Source organism: Peromyscus maniculatus, chromosome 5 (assembly GCF_049852395.1).
Source record: "Peromyscus maniculatus bairdii isolate BWxNUB_F1_BW_parent chromosome 5, HU_Pman_BW_mat_3.1, whole genome shotgun sequence".
NCBI classification, from domain to species: domain Eukaryota; kingdom Metazoa; phylum Chordata; class Mammalia; order Rodentia; family Cricetidae; genus Peromyscus; species Peromyscus maniculatus.
In genome coordinates, this window is record NC_134856.1 from 40,556,893 (window position 1) to 40,578,141 (window position 21,249).

At 47.1% G+C, this 21,249-nt stretch overlaps 1 protein-coding gene across 1 annotated transcript; it reads right to left on the reverse strand.

Moving 5' to 3' along the window:
- Window positions 1-294: 294 nt before the first annotated feature.
- Psmd7 (proteasome 26S subunit, non-ATPase 7) lies at window positions 295-8,906 on the reverse strand. Its single transcript, XM_006974133.4, has 7 exons — window positions 8,691-8,906; window positions 6,553-6,644; window positions 5,788-5,880; window positions 5,064-5,161; window positions 3,907-3,987; window positions 2,309-2,400; window positions 295-1,204 (listed from the first exon to the last, which is right to left on the reverse strand). The coding sequence occupies exons 1-7, from the start codon at window positions 8,762-8,764 to the stop codon at window positions 772-774; spliced, it is 963 nt and encodes a 320-aa protein (XP_006974195.1). The 5' UTR covers window positions 8,765-8,906; the 3' UTR covers window positions 295-771.
- Between the last annotated feature and the right edge of the window lie 12,343 nt (window positions 8,907-21,249).

Genomic DNA, 21,249 nt, shown 5'->3' on the forward strand with positions numbered 1-21,249 from the left:
GTGTTCAAGGAATTGACAGGGTGGGGTATGGGGTGCATGCCTTTAATTCCAGTACTTGGGAGGATAGCCAGGGCTACACAGTGAGATCTTATCTCAAAAAACATAACAAGATGACTTGACAGCTGGGTGACTAGCCCGTGTCAAATCCCTCATTGTGGACATTCATTTCTCAGCGTTCCATTCTTAGTTAATACTGCCATTAACTTGGTGCCCAGAGTTCCTAGGACCTGCTGCTGCAGCCACTGAAAACCATTTTGCTTGCTCTTGAAAACAACACAAACCACTAGGACAGACTTAAAAACCAAGTCATTTAATCGTATCTTTGAAGGTAAACAGTACATGGACCTGGGAGCCCGAGCCCTAAGAATGCTAGAGTTAGAGGTCCACAATGTGGTGTGGTCTCAAGAGTTCAGAAGGGTCAGAGCACAGCGGATGGGATCCAAGAATTCCATTTAGCAGTTCTGCCAATTACCACCAACAGATCCCATGATCTTAGACAGGAAACCACACCCAATGCCGGTTTGAAGGGTAAAAGAAGGAAGACCGCCAAAGGTTACACTGTCCCCCGCATCCCCCAGGCATGCAGCTGGAGCTGCAGTGTAGGGCTGCGAGCCGTCCTTCTGTCCATGGACTCCGCAAAGGCCACAGCAAGGGTGACAGGCAGAGAGCTGTCAGAACAGCTTTAACAAGCACTGACTGGGACAAAGAACCCTCGAGCGGCACACGGAGTTAGTTTATAAGATTTTAATTTACATAAAAAAGCCACACCATTTACTTTTTCTCCTTTTTCTCTTCTTTCTTCACATCACTCTTCTCCTTCTCTTTGTCGTCTTTTCTCTCCTTCTTGCTCTCTTCCTTCTCCTGTCCCTCCTTCTTCTCTGCATCCCGGTTGGCGATCTTATTGTTGATGAGGTTGTGCAAGGCGACCACCGAGCGGATCAGGGAGGCCAAGTACACCACCACCATCTGGTCATTGGTCTTCAGGTAGAAGGCCTTGACGAACTCCTGCAGGCTGGCGTCCGGCAGCAGGTTGAAGACGTCCTGCAGCTGGTAGATGATCTGGTGGTTGATGGGCAGCTTGCCACTGGTCACTTTCTCCAGGTAGCTCCTGATGTCCAGGAGCTTGGAGTTCAGTCCCTTCAAACCATGGACCTGGTTTGTGATCCGCTGAGAGAGAGTTCCCACTGTAGTGTCCTTGATGTCTCTGGAACAACCCACGAGAAAGGCAGGAAGAGCATCAGGTTACATGCCCACAAATGTAAGGGCTGTCTGGGATAACAGTTCAGATCAGCAATAACTTCCTGGTCACCTGGGTCTTTGGAAACTTTTATTTTTAAATTTATGTGTATGTGTGAGTGCAATGCTCTCAGAGGCCAGAAGAGGGCATCTGATTCCCCTGCAATTACAGGGACTGTGAGCTACCTACCTAAAGTGGATGCTGGGAACCAAACTCAGGTTCCCAGCAACAGGCATCTTTCCAGCCCTCATGGGTAACCTTGTTTAGTGCTCTGCCTTGGCTTCATTGGTTTATACAGGATGACATTTTCCCACCTGTTTTGCTACAATGTTGAGTAGCTTAAATCAGTCAGTAGTCACTTTCAAAACCCCAAGGTGAAAATGAAATCTTTCAAGTAGGGCTCACAGACAAATCCCATGCCTGGATGAAGATTCTCTGTAAAAATAGTGTTCACTGGAGAGCACAGGCCTGCGTTTACACACATGAATCCTGTCACAGTCATACATCCTCAGTCAAGACACTTTAGAGGTGAACTTGTTCAACCATGGTGATTTATAAATCAAACGGCTAGAAGTGGTGGCTCACGCCTTTAATGCCAGCACCTTGCAGGACGGGCAGGAGAATGGTGACTGCCTAGCCTGGCCTTCAGTGAGACCCTGTTTTAAAAAGCCAAAAGGAAAGAAACCAAAGGCCCAGAAAGGGCTGTGATTCATGTCAAGAGAGCATAGTGGATAACCTGACCCTGAGCTCAACTCCTACCAGGTCCTTTCCACACATTCTGTTCTCTAGGCAGCTGACTCTGGCACTGTACAAAGGCCTCACCTGCCTCACCCCCGCCCCTGTTGGCCTCGAACTCAGATTCACCTGCTTCTGCCTACCAAGTGCTAGAATTAAAGGTGTGCACCAACCACCACGCCCAGTGTGCACGCCTGTTTATATGTGCACCATGCATGTCTCTAGCACCCTTGCAGGTGGTTGTGAGGCGTCCTGTGGGTGCTGGAAACTGGGTCCCCCGCAAGAGCAGCCAGGGCTCCTAACCGCCCAGTCACTCCCCCAGCCTCCCCGTCTCACCTCAGCAAGTGTTCCACTCCAACCTCCTCAGCTTCCTCTGCCCCAATTTCACTGGTCACGTGCTCAAAAGTTTTTGATGTTGGCGTTCCGTCCTGCGAGAAGAGGCTTAACTATTGTTATTTGTTTTCAACAAGCCAACTGGCATGTTTCTCTTCTCACACCCGTATCTTCTGTTGCCCGTCAGCACGTTTCATGGCTGTTTGCTTTGAAAAACAAGCCCCCAGGGCTGAGGCGGGTCTGCCGGGACACTGTCGTTAGCTTGTTCACATCATGTCGCCACTAAATTGTTCTCTCAAGAAATTTTTCTGGTCAAGGAAGAGTGGGGTATTCCCTCAAGCCCATCCCTGGGGATCAATGCTCAGAAGACTCAGGAGAAGAGTTCAGTTATTTTTAGAATGGAAAACACGGAACCCCTGCACTTGAGGCACACTGATGCCAACCAATTTAACCTCAACACGTACTGTCCCATGAACCAAATGACCCAAGAGCCCTAAATGTGACACATTGAGTAACCAGTAGTTTGAAGGAAGGAATTCACCCGAGGTGGGGGTTGGTTCACCTGACCACCCCGTGACTCAGTGGTGGACTTGAGAAGACAGACACTAGACACTTTTTAGCCCGTCTGTCAGCAGAGGCTGTGCCCTTCCCATGAGGGCTCTGTAGACTACAGGGCTCTACCAGCTTGTGCAGAGTGAACTACAGGGCCCAGACAGGTCTCATATTACACACTGGGCCTGATGAAGTGTGGCTGGCTCTCATTTTATTCAGGATGGTGTGAGAATCCCCCAAAGGCACCGTAGTCTTTGGACACTAAGCTGGCCCGAGCCTTCCAGTCCTTTAGGACTTCATGACAGCCTGGTCAAGACCAGGGATAAAGCTTTACTGCAACCAAACAGCACATTTGGATCTAAGTTCCCTGGAGCTACAAAAAAACAGAAAACCAGGACAAGGCTTTAAGTAAGGCTGGGAGGGAGCCACCCTAGAACATCCTTTTTCAAATTCTAAAACTGTATAGTAAGAGAAATATTACAATCTCAATCCCTCTTGACTCTAAAGACTGGGATCCATGGATAGCCTAATATAAATACTTTGTGCTCACTCCACAACCCTGTTATATCAGGCTCTACCCAAGAACTCACAACCAGCTTTCCTAAGGACAGAGAAAGGCTGGCTACTGCTCACTGACACCCACGTGACAAAAGACCACAGGTCTTGCCTCCGGGCACTTGACAGCTCTTCTTGCCGTATTTGAAATTGGGACCGAAATCTTCAAAAGGCTCCTGTACACTGTACTAGATCAGGAATTAGCTCTCGGGCCTGGCCTTTCCTTTGCTGTGAAGGTCTCTGGGCATCATCTAACTACTCAGAGCTTTAGTTTCTTTAGTGAAAAAAGATTATAGGTTTCTTTGGTCCTTTTCTATTTCTAAAATCTGATGATTCAAAAACTCAAGGCTAGTCTGCTAGCAGGAACCAACATCTTTTTGTTATAGAGTTAAAGGTCTGTTCAGTTGAACATGGGAAACAAAACAAAAACAAAACCTAAAAAACCTACCCAAGAACTCGCCAACCTTATCTCCAGCCCCAAACAAGCGACTTACATCGTGAACTTCTTCTACTGAGATGTAAGCTTCGGTGGGAAGTCCCAGGTCCTTCGGCTTCACGTCAATAATGACCAACACCTGGAGGAAACAGAGCTTAGCAAACGTCCCTCCTGACAAGTACAACTTCAGCCTCTCTTCCGGTCACTCAGACCATTTTCTTCTTCCAATTAGAAACAAGTCAGAATGGTCAGCAAAAAATAAGTTTCTATTTCACATGTGCCATCAAATCACAGGAGCCCAAATGTCAACCTCTGCCCACTCCCTCCCAGGTCTTACTGACCTTTTTTTTTTTTTTTTTTTTAAATTTACTTTTTTTTGTGTGTGTGAATTTGTTTAAACATTTGTTTATTCAATAACTACCTAGACTTTTTCATGAGGATTGCAAAAATGAGTAAGGGATAGCAAACAAAACCTTCCACGAGGGACTCAGGGTTCAGTAGTGGAGAAAGCAGAAAGCAGTAATCCAGTGTAGGTCAAACATCAACAAACAATAATTCTTGCAAGACAGGGAAGGGCTACCTAATCCCATGCAGATCACAAACGCTCCTTGAAGGAGGCTGGGTCAGGCCTGGAAGAATAGCAGGAATTAGCCACGTGAAAAGTGTGCATGCAGTATACTAGGCAAGATGAAGACATGGATATAAATGCCAGACTAGGAACATCAGGCTGTGGAGAAACATTAGCATTGTAGGTATGTGAAGTGCCAGGCATGGCATGGTGATGTGTAAAGTTACCCAGTAGGCAGGGTACTGCTAAACTACTTTTTAAAATTACACTTTGAGAAAGAGAGAGCACGTGAATGAACAATTGTGGGAGTTGGTTCTCTCCTTCCCCGTGTGGTCCAGGGAGAAAGACCTTGTCAGATTTGTCGACGGGGGCTTCTCCTCACCAAGCCACCTTGTTGGTCCTCCTAACCCTTCTGAACTTTAACTTTCTCATTTATAAAGACAACATATAGTTACTGAGAGGATTAACTCAGTTACATACATGGCACTCACAGGTGCTGTTACTTGCTAAATACACTAGGTTACAACAAAGTACTGGGCAATGCACTTGACTGCAAAGCTCCTGGAGAAGCAGCAACAGAAGGTCTGTTAGCCCGGTCCCGACGATGCCCTGAGTGGCTGGCACAGTTCTGAGAACAGTGTACTTACAGAGTTGGGACAGTATCTTTTCATGAGTTCATTGATGGCGATATCGTTCTTGTGCAGTTTGGGGCCTGTGTGGTACCACCCAACTATTCTTTCTCTGGCTGAGAAGCAAAAACTTAGTAAGTCTTAATTATTTCACCAAGATCTGTGCAACTGGCTCAAAATAATAAGAACAGCAGTACCTAAGTTTTCTACATTTTTGAGAATTCCAATCAATCAATCAATCAATCTTGACACATCTGTGAAATCTAAAACCCCAAAACAGAACTCTAAGAAAATAAGCACCGTGTGACCCAGACACACCTGTATCGCAGACTTGCTTAGGGACTAGTCACACGTGAAGCAACCAGATATCAATTACAGAGCAATATGAACAAATAAATGCATGTTCCCATCCCACAGGTGGAGCTGTGTGGTGGGGTGAGTATATCCACAGAGATGTAGCTGCTGTACTGAAATAACACGCAACAACACACCTTGCCAGTACTAATGCTCTAGGGGCATGTAGACCCCAGGGCCAGCCCTGCCTCCAGCCCAGATGGTCTACATGGCCTTAAACGACTACCGTATTTTATCTATCCCGCCTCATTTCTTGATTACCCACCACTTGTCTATTTTCACTTAGTCCAGCTAAGGCAATTGATCCTTGACAATAAACAAAGCCACCAGGTTTATACACACACACACACACACACACACACACAAGCAATTAGGAACTCAGACTTACCATTGACCTTCTTAAACATTCCATACATGTTTTCCAAATAATCGTGGTCTAAAAACCAGACAGAATCATCTTTGTCATCTTCATCAAATGGTACTAAAGAGAGGGAAAAGGAAATGAAGACTTCTAGGGTGAGAGGCTCAGACACAGTGGACCTCAGCCCGCAGATCCGATGCTTCCCTTGTCCAATGCAGCACTGCTTCGCCTTCACCCAGCCCTCCAGCCCTCCAGCCACTCTTAGATGCTAAAGACTCAGCTACCCCGGGAAGAGCCTCAACAAGGACACACACTCTCTGGCCTGCTAAAGGTCCGGTTCTTCCTGACATTTCCTGCATGGCCAATTCTAGACAACACCCACTGTCCCTTTATAGACCACGGACCCTGCCAGCAACACATGGAACATACATGTAACGTTTTGGTAAAGATTCATGACAGAGCGTAAGGTCAACAGTGGTCTCCCCGCCACCCCCATCTTCCTCCTTGCTCGACCACAGCCAGTGTTCAAATGTTCTGTGTATCCGGAAGGCTTGTTCTGAGATGCAGCCACACTTCTATGTTTCCCCAATCTGCAGCAGCTCTTGCACTCACTCCATGAGATGAGCAGCTGCAATGCAGGCTACAAGTTAAAAATATTCACTAGTGTGTAGCCATTAGGCTCAGTCAGCAATTCCGAAATAGGATCTTCAGGCTGTCTAAAAAAATACTCACTTTCCATAAGTAAACCCACATTCTAACCATGCTCAGCAAAATCAAAAGCTTATCCTTTACCTGCAAAACTGTTGGATACATCAAGTACTTTCTTTTGCCATGACCCCAAAAGCACACCAACAACCCGCTTCTGGTTTCCAACCTTGCCGATTCTGAAAGAGAAAAACAGGTGGTCCGTCTTCACAGGCACGCAGACACTCACTCCGCCCCAACAGATAGCTACTCAGTGGCAAGTATCAACAGCACAGATACAACTGAGTTTACCCGGGAACTAAGCCCATAAACAAATGTAACAGGTTAGTTCCTGGTATTAAAGATAAGGAAACTAGCCTACCACACACTGGAAGGTTACTTCCTAAAGACTGCAGATACTTGCTTGGAGAAAATTTATGCTTTTTTTTTTTCTCTTTCCCAGTTTTCTTGTCCTTTAAACTGTCTTCTCTACACTGAAATCTCCTGGGGGTGGGATGCTAGAGCGGCACAGCCAATACTAGAACCTCCGTACCATGGCAACCAGCTCTAGGAGATGTACTCCATCCTCGGAAGGGCTACTGGCCCGGGGAGATTCCTGCTCCGAAGCCCGAGTGTGCCATTTTGCAGCCTCTCTCACTGGCTTATTAGGCCAAGATAGCAAGAAACTAGTGACTAAGCACAGGGGGAAAGGATGGATGAGGGAGAAGGCTTCTGCTTCACGTCAGTCTCCATCTCAAAGCTCCCCTGTGGTTTTCTGTCAAGGAGGTACAAGCATATTGTTCTGCAAAGAAATCTTTTCTGTAACCACTAGCAAACCGTACATTTGGAGATACTTAGCAGGAGATTCCCTGCTAAGGAAACATACAAGCCACAGTTAAAATGATCTACACCTCTTCACCAGTCCCAAGTCTCACATTAGTTTAACTGTAGTAGTTTAACACAGGGCCTGGCAAATCAATACTACATTTGGAGTACTGGTAGAATGAATTAAGGGTTCCAAATTCCTGGTGTCCCCGCCCCCTCCAATCCACTGGAAATACTTCAAACAGTGTGAGTTTCCACATGTCAATGGAAACTCCACCCACGGGCCTTTTTAGTTCACAAAAGTCCATTTGTGTCTTTAGAACCCTCCATCTGTTCCACGCCAGCCACCAGCAGGGTCTGCCCTTACTTGGTTCTTATCAAGTACTGGAATAAAACTGAAGCAGTACTCAACTATCAGGGCCCTAGTATCCCAAGGGAGTCAAGTTGGAGCTACTGTAGAAGGCCCGCAGATCCAGTTAATACCGAGGAAGCTCCTAGGTGCCATACAACTGAACCCGGAATCAAACCCCTCCATCCCGAGGTTGTTTGGGGATCTGGTTGAGTTAGCTGCACAAAGCCTGGTTCGGGCCGGGCACTAGCACGACTTTACAGCAAGCACGGGCTCCTTACTGGATTTTCACATTTGTTAATTCAACTAATTATCTTGTAAAACTTCCAAACACGTGCAACAGGTCTGGCAGGATGAGCGCCTGGGGAAGGGTGGTAGAGGCAGGGAGCTAACCAGGTGAACTGTAGGACGGCCCCGATCCGTACCTGCTTCACTATTTAGGGAAAAAGCTGGCACCTTATCATCCACATTTTTTTTTTTTTTTTTTGGTTTTTCGAGACAGGGTTTCTCTGTGTAGCTTTGCGCCTTTCCTGGAGCTCACTTGGTAGCCCAGGCTGGCCTCGAACTCACAGAGATCCGCCTGGCTCTGCCTCCCGAGTGCTGGGATTAAAGGCGTGCGCCACCAACGCCCGGCAATCATCCACATTTTTAAGGTCCCATCCAACCAGATTCCCGTTTAAAACTTGGTGGTTACCACCGATGCCCATCTATAGAGTCGTTCATCGGGGACCAGCATTTCGGTGACCAGCACTTGGGTGACAGCTTTCACAGGCACGGACACGAGAGACTGAAGCGCAGTCCCGGGACACCGAGCCGCCCTGGTGAAAAAGGCGCGGCTGCGGCGGGGGAGCGTGGTCCAGATTCCGGTCACTCACCAGGCGGGCCAGGCCCGGGAGTGGCGGCCGCGGAGGCGGCGGGGGGGTGCGAGAGTGCCACTCGGCTCCGCGCCCCGCGGTGTGGGGCCGCCAGGGTCGCCCGCCCCCCGCCCGCGTCCCCGGCCGCCGCGTTAAGCCCGGGGCGCCCGTGACTCAGCAGCCCCGCGCCGGGTGGCCGCCCCGCGCCGCCCGCTCACCGGTTGAAATGATCCACCACACTGAGCAGCACCAGGGGGTGGACCACCACCTTCTGCACCGCCAGCTCCGGCATCGCGACTCAGCCCGCCCGCCCGCCGGCCCGGCTCCCTGCGACCCACAAACACCGGCGACCGCAGCGATCCAGGCCGCTCCTCCAGGCCCCAGCGCCTCCCCTTCCGGTTTGGCTGCCGCCGCAGGATGGACTTCCGCTCCCAGGGTGCTGCGCGCGCGCGCCCGCTCGGTCGCCAGGGCCGCCATCTTGAGGAAGGGAAAGGGCCGACTGTGGGAATTAACGCCGCTGAGGAAGCTTGACTTGGGCCTCTCCTAGCTTTTTGCCTCAGCTGCTTTCCGGCTCACCCTTCTTCGCCCTCTGAAAATTTGTAGAAGAAATCCCCAGAAAAACAAATAGTAGCAGATTATACTTCGACCAGCTAGCCAGGTGTGGTGGTCTATACCTTTAATCCCAGTACTCAGGAGGCAGAGGCAGGTGAATCTCTAAATTCACCAGCCTGGTCTACAGAGCGAGTTCCAGGACAGCCAGGGATACACAGAGAACTCCTATCTTGAAAAACCAAAACCAAACCAAATTAAAAAAAAAACACAAAGCTATTTATGGAAGTAGACAGGACTATAATTTTCAAATTTAATCAAGTGATGACTGCAGGTGTTTAATGTATACGGTCCCTTAGGAAAGGGAACTGACTTTTTCAGAGCTATTCTGGGGAACATTATCATGTGTTTTGGGTTAAAAGTTTGCTAGCTCACAGCTATTATTTAATTATTGTTTTTGAAAATGTTCATGTACCCAGGTATGGTGACACATGCCTTTGATCTCAGATCTTAGAGACAAGTCTGTGTGTTCTAGGCCAGCCTAATGTACCCAGTAAGTTCCTGGCCAGCCTCATCTACACAGCAAGTTTCAGGCTAGCCAGACAGGCAGATCCCTGGAGTTTGCTAGTGAGACCCTGTCTAAAAAAACTGCTAATGTAGAGCTGGGGATGAGTAGCAGAGTGCTTGCCTAGATGCACAAATCCCTGGGTTTGATCCCTTGTACTCCCAAATAAAAAATGTTAATACATTTATCAGAATCATATTAAATTTCTGTTTTGTTTTTCTTTATTTTAAGACAGGGTCTGGTGTAGTCCTGGCTAGTCTGAAACTTACTGTGTATACCAGACCTACCTCTTCTGGGATTACAGGTGTGAGCTATCATGCCTTCAAAATAAGGTTGAAGAATGCATTCTCTATTTCTGGTCACGCACATTTGTTGTTGGAACAGCAAATGGTACAGAGAGATAAAACAGAGTAAAGAATTCCCATTGTCTCAACTTGGGATACGACCAATGCTCTGGAGGAAATATCTGAAAGTTTTGAAGGATTCTGATTTCAGAATCTGATAGTGTCCTTCATGTCTGTTTATTTCAGGGCTGTTGGACTTGACAGCACCACTCACGTTTAACTTTTCATCCCTGACTCGTGAACGGGAAGAAGAATGATTTATGTTTTTTATGGTTGACTCCCTCAATTGCTGAGGAAGCCTGATCTTTGTATTTCTGAAGAATTGGGGTGCTTGTGCTCAGAATCTCCTTTCACTGTCTAGGGAGCCTTTTGATATCCTTCGTGGGTCCCTCCAATCACCTTTCACTGCAAGTTTTTCTTACTTTGCAAAATCTTGCTTTGGGTTTTATTTCTTTTCATTTTTTACATGTATTAGTGTGTGTGTGTGTGTGTGTGTGTGTGTGTGTGTGTGTGTGTGTGTGAAGGTCAGAGGACAACTTGCAGGAGTTGGTTCTCTGCTTCCACCATGTGGTTCCTGGGGATCAGAACCAGGTCGTCAGGCTTGGTGGCAAGCACCTATACCCACTGAGCCATCTGGCTGGCCCCCTTTTAATATTTTTATTTGACATGAATCAGATGACTTCTACTACTTCCTAAGAAAACAGAACTTTTAGATTAAGAAAATTTGGGGCTGGGAAGATGCCTCAGTTAGTAAAGTGCCTGTCATGTAAACATGGGGACCTGAGACTGGATTCCCAGCACATGTGTGCAAAGCCACATGTGTTGGTATTGTTTACAACTTCAGAATGGAGGGCTAGAGACAGGCAGATCCCTGGAGTTTGCTGGCCAGTTAGCCTAGCCATAGAGGGAGACAGCTGGCATAGACCTATGGCCCCTATACATGCACACACAAGCATGTGCACCTGTATGCATACACACATACAAATACACTCACATGTACACTTCACATAAAAAATTTTTTAAAAAGAAAAAAAATCCCCGAAGATAGGGTTTTACTGTGTAGCTCTGATGTCTTGGAACTTGCTCTGTAGACCAGGATGGCATCAAAACTCACAGAGCTCCGCTTGCCTCCGCCTCCTGAGCGCTGGGATTAAAGATGTGCACTGCCACACTCAGCATGACAATTTATTTTGTCAACCTTCATTATACAATGTGTTAAAGCATGCTCACTGGTGTGCAGTGCCTGATTCGGAGTGGACTTCTTCATTTCATGCCTCACACAACGCTGTTCAGCACAGGAGAGACGCGTCTAGTCTAGAAAGAGCTTGGGCAGATTTCCCCTCTAATTTTGTCCTCAGAGATTTAGTGACTATTGAGTGATCAAAGGCTGATTTAATTTTCCTTATGTGTCAAATAAAGCTTAAGATGGGAGTCAAAAGGAAACATCTTTTTGATGAACACATAGAACAGATATAAAGATGACAGATTGAAATAATAAGGAAGCCTTTTTTTTCATGTTGCACCCTGATTTTTAAAATATGGAAATGACTTTAAATAATCCCTGACACGGGAGCTACTCCCAGGGGCTGGATTCTTTCAGCGTAATACAGAAGAGGTGGTGGCTGTGGGAAACCCACTGTCTTTCGTTCATCAGATTCTGGACTTAACTTTTTGGGGACCTGATGAGATTTTAAGGATAATCTGGTTTTCTCTTCTTTGATCATTTTTGTCTTTAGTTTAGGGAGTTAATCTTCCTGACCCAGGATCTTGAAAGGGTTCTCATTTTTGTTAAATACAGGAAGGGAATAATGGTCCTGTAAATATTCTCACAATATCTTGAGTGCTGTGACCTCCAGCACTTCATCTTATTGAATTTAGAAGCAAGAATGAAGCAGGAGAAGGAGGAGGAAGAGGAGAAGGAGGAGGAGGAGGAGGAGGAGGAGGAGGAGGAGGAGGAGGAGGAGGAGAAGAAGAAGAAGAAGAAGAAGAAGAAGAAGAAGAAGAAGAAGAAGAAGAAGAAGATGTTGTCAACAACAAGGGACTTACCTCTAGCCCAAGTCTGTGTCCAATGCTGGGTTTCAGAGACAGCCATCCTTGGGAATACCTGGTAATTTACGGTTTCCAGAACCATATTTAGGCACAAGACCCAGGATGGACCCACCTTAAAGAGGCAGATTGGTGTGGTCCAGACATATAGACTCAGACTTTGGAGAGAAAATGGCAATTGTTGAGACAGTAGGCATCTGTACCCAGATGTGGGTCCTCAGCTTAGTTCCTTATGAATTAGGTATGAGTCCAGAGTGCCAGGTGGCTAAGGTGTCTGAGAAAACAGAACATGTGGAGAGATACCCAGACAAAGGTATGGGCACTGATCACAAGATTTCTCTAACAGAATGTAGCTCAGAAGGCGAAAACAAAGCATCTTCCCCACTGAAGAAGTTTGGCTCCTTGAGGAACCAGTACTGCAGCAGCAGGCGGCTGGTATCTGTAGGAACTGCTGGTGTCAGGCAATTTCAGCAGCCTGTGGGATGTGAAGACATGCAATAGATTGGGGCCAGAGCAGGTGAAAATAAAGCCAAGGACACCACAGAGAACTGCCTGAGCTTGTGTACATGTGCAACTCCTTTGGAGTTCTAGAAGTATCTGAGGTTGGAGAAGCATGGCAAAATAATAGGGTATAATTTAGTCATTACTGTGACAAAGTACTTGGCAAAAGCAATTCAAAGGACGAAGGTATGAGGGCCGGAGAGATGGCTCAATGGTAAGAGCACTGGCTGCTCTTCCAGGGGTCCCAGCACTCACTTGGTAGCTCACCATTGTCCTTACCTCCAGTCCAAGGGAATCCAATGCCCTCTTTTGACCTCCTTGGGCACCAGACATGGACACACAGGCAAACAAAACACCCATACATATTAACTAACTAACTAACTAACTAACTAACTAACTAACTAACTACCTTAAAAAAAAGTTGTGACGGCTAATTTTAATTCTCAACTTGACACAAGCTAGAATCACCCAGGAAGGGCCTCTAATAAGCTCTAGAGCAGGTTGGTCTGTGGGAAATTATCACTGAGTTGGGAAAGAGCCTCCCACTGTAGGAGGCACCGTCCCCTAGGAAGGTGGTCCTGGATTGCTTAAGAGTCAGGAGAGCAGTCTGCTCTTGACTGTGGATGTAAAATAACCTGCTGCTCCTAGTTCCTGCTGCCTTGACTTCCCAGCAATGACGGGCTGTGATAATATCCTGACAAAGGTCACAGCAACAGGAATGAAACAAAGACTGAAGTGTTTTTTTTTTTTTTAATTCATTCTAAACAGGGCACCAGATCTCATTTCAGATGGTTGTGAGCCACCATGTGGTTGCTGGGAATTGAACTCAGGACCTCTGGAAGAGCAGTCAGTGCTCTTAACTACTGAGCCATCTCTCCAGCCCCATGACTGAAGGTTTATGTTGGTTCAGAGTTCAAGGGTACAGTCCACCATAGGAGATAAGGCATGGCCGTAGGGGCGTGAGGCGGCTGGGTACGCGTGTTCACGGTCAGGAAGCAGAGACAGATGGACGCTGGTGCGTGGCTCACTTCCTCCTTTCTATTCAGTCTATAATTCTAGCTCATGGAACCATGCCGCTCACAGGTGGGTCCCTCCATCTCAGCTAACCCACCTAGACACCCTCTCCCGTGCATGCCCAGAGATTTGTCTCCTAATTGGTTCCAGGTCCTGTCCCATTGGCACTATTAACTATGACACAAGAAGAAGGTGGCACTGGCCAATGAAGCCCCAGTTATATGTGTACACAAAACGGTATAGCGTAGTCCACAAAAACGGCCTCAAAGTCTCTGTTAGCTATTTTTCAAAAAGGCACATTTTTCTTAGGACTAATCCTTTAGATTTTGTATCACTTTATAATCAAAGTAAGGAAACAATTTAAAATTCCTTACCTTTTATCAATCAAACTTATTGTCATACAAGAAAATGCCAGGGAATGAGAAGTAGGATTTGGGTAGTGTGACGTGACGCAAAGCACTTTGGGGCATAACGGTGTCTGTGTGCGCTGGACTGTGCTAACGCTCTAATGGCCCTGTCCATCTGTTGTAATGGAGGTAATCTTTGGAAGATTGTTAATGTGCTTTCTGTCTCTTGCTTTTCTCATGCAAAATATTTACTCTGGTTTTGGGGTGGCATCCTTCTGTGAGGAGGGTATAGGCCATGACAAAATGAGTCAGAAAATGTCTAGCCTCAAATATGAAAACAGGGACCTTCCCACGTGTGACAGTTATAGCTCTGCAAGCTAGGGCTTTGTCCTGAAAGAGAGTTTTCTAGTTGTTGTTTTGAGATAGGATGTCATGGAGCCCACACTGGCCTCAAACTTGAGACTTGGTGAAAAGGATGAGCCTGAGCTCTTGATCTTCCTGCTCCCACCTCTCACACGTTGGGATTCTAGACCTGGACCACCACATGCAGCTCTACCCTTTCATCTTCTGATTTTTATTATTTGCAGCCTAGACTGGGGCTCTCAGTTTGTAGGGGACTCCTGTAGTTTAAAGAGCTTCCCTGCTGGGGTCTGGAGAGACACTCAGCTGTCTAAGAGTACTACTCACTTCTGTAGAGGACCTGGGTTTTGGTCTCAGCACTCCCGTGACAGCTCATAGCCATGTGTAACTCCAGTTCCAGGTGATCTGACACCTTCCTCTGGCCTTCTGGGGCACCCGGTATGTATGCAGTGCAGATATCTACATTCAGGCTGTTGTAGAATATTATTTAAGATGTGTTACTTTTGTTTATGTTGGATTTGTTTAGCTCTCTGAAGCTGTGTTACTGTGCCTGTCTAAAACACCTGATGGTTTAGTGAAGAGCCGAATGGACAATAGCAAGGCAGGAGAAAGGATGGATGGGGCTGGCAAGTAGAGAATATACATAGAAGGAGAAATCTGGGAGGAAATGAAGAAGTAGCCAGAGAAGGAGGAGGACCCCAGGGACCAGCCACCCAGCTACACAGCAAGCCACAGAGTAAGAGTAAGATTAACATAAGTAAGAGAATGGGAAAAGCCCAGAGGCAAAAGACAGATGGGTTAATTTAAAGTTAAGAAAAGCTGGCAAGAAACAAGCCAAGCTAAGACTGGACATTAATAATTAAGAATAAGCCTCCATGAGTGATTTGTTTGGGAGCTGGGTGGCGGGCCCCCCAAAAGAACAAAAACAACAACATAGGCAAACACTTATACACAGAATTTTAGAAAAGAATTACCCTCCCTACCACTGAGTCTTAGGTAAAATCATGGAGAATGAAGGTGTGTTGTAAGGGAGGTCAGGGTGGCATGGCTATCTATAGACAAGATCAAAACGTTTCTCCTTTGGCCTTTACCTCAGCCAGGCAGATGAGTGAGAGTACCAGGAGATGGGGAAGGTTCTTTCTTGATGAAATTTTGGATGATCTCACATTGCTCTGTATCTACTTGGGCACAGCCATATTGACTTGATGGCACAGGGAGGCCAGGAGAATGAAGGCTTTCAGATTTGACTCCCAGAACTACCAGTGTCCTCACATGGCACACAGAGGGCGCACAAGCAGCTAGAGGTGATAGCCTGGCGAGAGTGGACCCCTAGCCTTCCTAGCATAGGATGCCTGAACCAGTCCTAATGGGTTGCTAGAAATGTGGAAGTGGGTGCTTCTGGAAGTACTTTCTGCTACTTTTCACAGATATCTAATTGGTCCATGAGCTGGGATGCTTTAAGGGCTTCATGACCCTCTGACCCTGCCTGCTGTAGTTTCTTTATGTACCGTCTGTGTTGAGAGAATTTCTTCCCTGGAGGGGATTAGGTACTCTCTTAGTTAGGGTTTCTATTGCTGTGAAGAGACACCATGACCAGAGCGACTCTTATAAAGAATAACATTTAATTGGGGCTGGCTTACAGTTTCAGAAGTTCAGTCCATTATCATCACAGTGGGAAGTCTGGCGGCACACAGGCAGACATGGTACGGAAGAAGGAGCTGTGAGACCTATGTCTGGATCCACAGGCAGTAGGAAGAAAAAGTGAGGCTTGAGTACCTGAGACCTCAAAGCCTGCCCCCAGTGACACACTCCCTCCAACACCACCACCACACCTACTCCCAACCAGGCCACGCCTCCTAATAGTGCCACTCCCTGTGAGCCTATGGGGGCCATTTTCTTTCAAATTACCACAAGTACTGTTACCCTTCTCCAAGGTCCTAAAGACAAACCAAAGAGTTCAATTTCACCAGAATTCCCTTAGGGGAACCAATGAGTTTATTGGACTGACTTACAGAGCCTGGGTGAGGGGTTACTCACAGGGCCGTGGGCGACCCCAAAGAAGCCATACTGGAAAATCTTCCCCCACCATGGATAGTGGTGCTCCTATAGTTGCACGGGCGAAGATCTCTTCCCTATAGTTGCTGGGATGGAGGCCCTCCCAGCCTATATGCCCAGTCCCCTTCCCAAGACCCCTGAGGCCATGTGCAATTAGGGAAGAATTGCCTGCAGCTGCCTGGGAGGAGTGGCTGAATACTCAGATGAGGGTCCACTGACTCTCCCGACTCCTCCTTCTGGAAGGGAACATCACCAGTCAACAAGCCCAGCTGGGGTGATCGTTTCCTAGCAGACAGGCCGGTCTTAGGAAGATGGCAACTGTTTGGCTTTGAGTTAGTGTGCGACAGCCTAAATGCCAGCCATGCTTGGGGCTCCATCACCGTGAGTTCTCACTCGTGTACTGGGACGCTTGCATGTGGTTTTGCTCTGCCTTCTACTGTCTAGAGAACCCCCAATACATCCTACAAGTCTCAGCTCAGGACCTTGGCCCCAGCACAAGTATATTCAAGTATTTAGTACAAGGCATTTTCTTCCTTTCTTTCTTTGTGTGTGTGTGTGTGTGTGTGTGTTGCATGGTGCATGTGTGCATGTGCCACCCTATGCATGTGGAGGTCAGAGGATAGTTTCAGAGAGTTGATTTCCTCTCCTTGCACCGTGCGGGCTTCAGGACTCAAACTCAGGACATCAGGCTTAGCGGCAAGCACCTTTACCCACTGAGCCATCCTGCCACCTTCCCCTCCCCCACACCTCGGGCTCCTTCTTATCCAGTTCCTACTTCTGGGTTCCGACAGTAAAGTGAGGGGCCTTGGAGGGTGGAGAATTAGTGCTGCTCATCTTTTTGTGTGCCACTGCTTGGCTACACTCGAAATGTATTCCCTAACGGTCATGTGCCAGCAGCTTTGTCTGGGGTGAGGCAGTGTCCAGAGCTGTGGGACCTTCTAGATGCAGGATGCAGTCGTTACTTTCCTCATTTTTGTGTGTGACCTCATTTGCTGTGACCAAACACCTGATGGGAAGCAGTTGCAGGGAGGAAGGGTTTATTCTGGCTTACGGTTCCGGGGATACCGTCCATCATGAAGAGGAAGGCCTGCTGGTCACATTTCATCCTGTCAGGAAGGAGAGAGCGAGCAGGAAGTGTGGCTGGGCTATCAAACCTCAAGGCTTGCCTTCAGTGACCCACTCCTACCTGCAAGGCTCCACCTCTTTCAGGGTCCATGGCTTTCCCAGACAGTACTACCAGGGACCAAATGCTTGTACACTTGAGCCTGTGTGGGGACAGTTCACATTTCAGCTGCAGCACGGGCTGGTTGGGAGGTGATCAGGTTCTCAGAGGTATCAGGGTAGTTCTCATGAGGTCACAGTTACTCACGAAAGTGAGTTGTTAGGAAAACAGTGAGTCAGACCCTGGGGCGCTCTGGCTTCCTGTCTCCTGCGGTGGTCACTTCTGTACCTATTCCCAGCAAGCCGAAGCTGCCTTAGTTACTGTTCTATGGCTGTGAGGAGACACCACCACCACGGCAACTCAAAGGAGAAAGAGTTTATTTGAGGCGTACAGCTTTAGACGGTGAGTCCATGGTGTCTATGACCCGCACGCAGGGAGCATGGTGGCAGGCTGGCAGATGCAGCAATGAAGCACCCCTGCGACCTTGAGGGGCTTTACATCTAGAGACACACTGTGGTCATTTGAATGAAGCTGGCCCCCAAAAGCTCATGAGGAATGGCACTATTAGGAGGTGTGGCTTTGTTGGAGTAGGTGTGGCCTTGTTGGAGGAAGTGTGTCACTTTGGGCTTGTGCTTTGAGGTCTCATACATGCTCAAGCCACACCCAGTGTCTCAGATCATTTCCTGTTGCCTGCAGGTCAAGGACTCTCAGCTCCTTTTCTAGCACTATGTCCGTCTGCATGTCACCATGTTGCACCATGAAGATAATGGACTAAACCTCTGAAAATGTAAGCTATCCCCAATGAAATGTTTTTCCTTCATAAGAGTTGTTACATGGTCATGGTGTCTCTTCAGAGCAATAGAAACCCTAACTAAGATAGGCAGAGGGAGCTAACTGGGAATAGTGTGAGTCTTTGAAGCCTCAAAGCCCATCCCCTCCAACAAGGCCACACCTCCTAATCCTTCCCAAACAGTTCTACCACCTGGGGACCAAGTATCCAAATATATGAGCTTATGGGGGGGCATTCTCACTCAAACCACCACAAATGCCATTAGTAGGGCTTCTTGATCGTGAAGTTTTAGCTTCCAAAATCATAAAATAAACAAAACTCACATGTTTGTGGCTGCACGCACCCTTGCATGTGTGTTTGAAGGTTGGAGGTTGATGTGTCTTCCTCTATCACTTTCCACCTTATTTTCAGTTTTTATTTTAAAATTAAAAATATTAGAATTATTTTTATGTGTATGAGCATTTTACATATATATATATGCAAACATATATGTGTGTGTGTGTGTGTGTGTGTGTGTGTGTGTGTAGACCACATGCATGTCTGGTGTCCAAGAGGCCAGAAGAGGGTGTTGGATTCCCTGGCACTGGAGTTACATATGATTGAGAGCAACAAGTGGCCTTAACCACCAAGCCATCTCTCCAGTTCTTATTTTAAAGATTTACTTTTCTTTCATGTGTATTTATGTGCCTGCTAGTCTTATGTGCATTGCATGTGTGCAGTAGTCCATGGAGACCAGAAAGAGGGTGTCAGGTCTCCTGGGACTGGAGTTAATAGGCAGCTGGGAACTGCCCAGTGTGTGTGCTGGGAACAGCAAGTGCTCAGAACTGCCGAGCCATCTCGCCCGCCTTCTGTTTTAGTTTTTGGGATAGCATTTCTCACTGAGCCTGGAGCTCACTAGTTGGTTAGTCTGGCTGCTCCTGGGATGCCTCTGTTTCTGCCCCCAGGACTGGGATTTATCAGCTGGCTTTTTATATGGGCATCTAAATTCATGTTCTCATGTTTTTACAGCAAGTGCTTTACCCATGGAGACATCTCCCTAGTCCACCTCTTTTCTTTGTAAAGAACCTGGACTCTGATGTTTTGTGATAGAAACAGAAAATAGACTAAGCCAGTATCTCAAGGCAGGCTGGTGTTGGGCACATAATATCTCTTGGCTTGTTGACTGCATGTAATTCAAAGTTATGCTTTCAGAAGCTTTTAATAAATTTATGTTTTATTTTTTGCTCTTTCCAGGAATGTGGGTAAATTACCAGTAGCATGGTGAAGAGCTTTTGTGCAAGCTGTGCTGACCTTTAGGTTGCTCCTGAACATGTTAAATCCTGTCTTATGTTTGAGGAAGCATAAGTGATCACAGGTCCAGCCTTCAGTTTGTCCACTCTTCTACAGTGGATGCCCAGGGCTCCTGCTTTGCTGCATATGGTATTTTCCAGTGAATTTGGGGGCTCTTAATAATGCCAGAAACACAAAGTTCTTGTTTTAAAATAATACTGTGTAAATACTTCAAATGTGAATGTGAAATATTAGTCGATCATGCTTCAGAAAAAAGCTTGGAAAGAAATACACCAGATGGCATCATCCTTGAGTAATGATGGCTAGTATCTTTCACTCTGTTTCTGTGTGTGCAAGTGTGTGAGTGCATGGGTGAACACACATGCACATGCATTTGTGTAGGGTCCAGAGGTCAATGTTAGGTGTCTTGTCTATTGCTCTCCACCTTACTTTATTTTATTGGAGACAAGGTCTCACTGTGCTACCCTGGCTGTCCTGGAACTCACTATGTAGACAAAGCTGATCTTGAACTCACGGAGATCCACTTGCCTCTGCCTGCTGAGTGCTAGGATCAAAGGCGTGTACCACCATGCCAAGCCCCATTTTTAAAAATTTTATTAAACATTTTAAAACTCCTATGTGTATGTGTGTGTGAGTAAAGTGTCTGTGCAGTTGAGTGCACTGGCTGCAGAGGTCAGAAGAAAGCGTCAGATCCCTTGGAACTCTTGTTCCAGACAGTCGTGAGCTGTCCCAAGTGGTTGCTAATAACTCTTAACCACTGAGCCTTTTCTCTACTCTCTGCCCTTTGAGACAGAGTCTCTCACTGAGCCTGGAGCTCACTGATTAGGTAAGACTAGTTGACCAATGAGCTTCAGAGAGCCTCCTGTCTCCGCCTCCTCAGCACTAGGGTTACCGGAGCACACAACTAGTACTGACTAACCTGTGGGTTATTTTCCTCCATTGGTTAAAGAATTAAAAGACAGGGCGACGGCTCAGGGCAGAGTGGAAGCTTATTGACAAATATTATAGACTTCTCGGGTGGAGACAGCCCGCCAGGGCTGAGGGGACCATCAGCAATGAAGAAGAGTGGGGTTTTATTCCCTCTCCCCCATCAGAATTTTCCCAGGGGCCTGCCCTGAGAAGATTCCTCCCAGAGTCCTGGGGAAGACGCTACATCTGGTGGGGGGTATCTGAGGGAAAAGAATCTAGGTGCACCATGCTCTTTCGTCCGTTTACTTTGCTTCTCTCAGACAAAGTTCTGTCTCTACAGCTTCAGTTCTGTCCTGACACTCAGCTCCTCTCTGTCCCTTCTTTTCCTGTCCCCTCATAGTTTTAGTCAGCTCCTAAGCTTTTGAGCTCATCTTTGTCTTCAGTTTCTCTGTCCAAGCTCATTTCTTCTCTTCCTCCTCTCTTGATCTGACCCAGTCCTTATTCTCTACAAAAGCTCTGCCTTGTTCCTTTCTTGCTGACCATGCAACTCTGCCCTACCGTAGAGAAACTCTGCCTTGTCGTCTGTCCCAGCCCCGCCCCCACACCCCGTCCCCCATGACTCTGGCCTAACCAGGAATCCTGCCCCACTCCTCACTCCACCTGAATATGCAAAAATCCTTTGTTCTGAGTCAATTGCTCTGGAATGATATTTTCCTTGCTGGGGAAGGAAGGTCTGAGTTTCATTTGCACAAGAAACAAAACTATGTTCATAGCAGCATTCATTGTAATAGCCAAGACCTGTCAACCTAGATGCCTGTCAACTGAAGAATGGATAAAGAAAATGT